Below are 963 nucleotides of genomic sequence, written 5' to 3'. Positions count from 1 at the left end.
CGGCTCTCCCAGGGCAGCTGCACCTTGGCCCGGCCGTCCACGCGCCTGTAGACGTCCCAGAGCCGTGCGTTCATCTCACACTCGTGCACCTCCTCATTGATGGACGAGATTAGCTCCTTCACCAGCCTCAGCGCCCGCGACAGGTCTGCGGAGTCGCCCTCGTTGTCTGGAACCAAAGGGGTTGGGACGTGGTCAGGGTTGGACCCGATGGGTTTGTCCCATCTGCTCCCGACCCCGGTACCTTTGGAGTTCTTCAGGATGCGCTCGATGAGCACCGGGTACTTGGTGATCCTCTGTGTCACCAGCAGGATGCACTCGGGGACGCCGTGGCGGCGCAGCAGCGGGGGCCCATGCGCCATCCTCTGGCCAGGAGGGAGGGATGGAGGAGGAGGAAGGGAAGAAGCACCGTCAGCAGGGACCAAACCCTGCCCCAGGGCTCACAACCATGTCAAGAGGGAGAGCCATTAGAGAGAAGACACAGGAATGGGTCAGAGATGTGGGGATGGGGATGAAGCGATGGGGATACAGGGACAGAGTAGGGGATACAGGGACAGAGTAAGGGACACAGGGATGGGTTAGAGACACAGAGATGGAGAGGAAGTGATGGGGACACAGGGATGGGTCAGAGATGTGGGGATGGGGATAAAGAGATGAGGACACAGGGATGGGAATGATGCAATGGGTATGCAGGGATGGGTCAGGGATGCAAGGATAGGGATGAAGCAATGGGGACACAGGGGTGGGTCAGGGATGCGTGGTAGGGACGAAAAGACGGGAACACAGGAATGCGGATGAAGCAACAGGGACACAGGGATGGGTCAGAGATGCAGGGATGGGGATGAAGTGGTGGCGACACAGGGATGGGTCAGAGATGCAGGGATGGGGATGAAGTGGTGGCGACACAGGGATGGGTCAGAGATGCAGGGATGGGGATGCAGTGATGGGCACCCCGGGATGGGTCAG

The 963-nt window shown here is 60.0% G+C and overlaps 1 protein-coding gene across 1 annotated transcript in view; it reads right to left on the bottom strand.

The window, feature by feature from the left end:
- Nucleotides 1-23: 23 nt before the first annotated feature.
- ARHGEF2 (Rho/Rac guanine nucleotide exchange factor (GEF) 2) overlaps nucleotides 24-963 on the bottom strand; it is a gene marked incomplete at its 3' end in the record, with an annotated part of 4,169 nt that continues 3,229 nt past the window's right edge. Inside the window, exons 9-10 of the mRNA XM_010023561.1 lie at nucleotides 242-362; nucleotides 24-166 (exon numbers count right to left, since the gene is read on the bottom strand). Of these exons, the coding sequence (XP_010021863.1) occupies nucleotides 24-166; nucleotides 242-362 (264 nt within the window). The remainder of the gene's footprint in view (nucleotides 167-241; nucleotides 363-963) is intronic.

This window comes from Nestor notabilis, unplaced genomic scaffold, assembly GCF_000696875.1.
Source record: "Nestor notabilis isolate BGI_N333 unplaced genomic scaffold, ASM69687v1 scaffold18700, whole genome shotgun sequence".
Lineage (NCBI taxonomy): Eukaryota > Metazoa > Chordata > Aves > Psittaciformes > Psittacidae > Nestor > Nestor notabilis.
The sequence above is the reverse complement of the archived record's forward strand: the minus strand, read 5'-3'. Positions and strand labels throughout refer to the sequence as shown.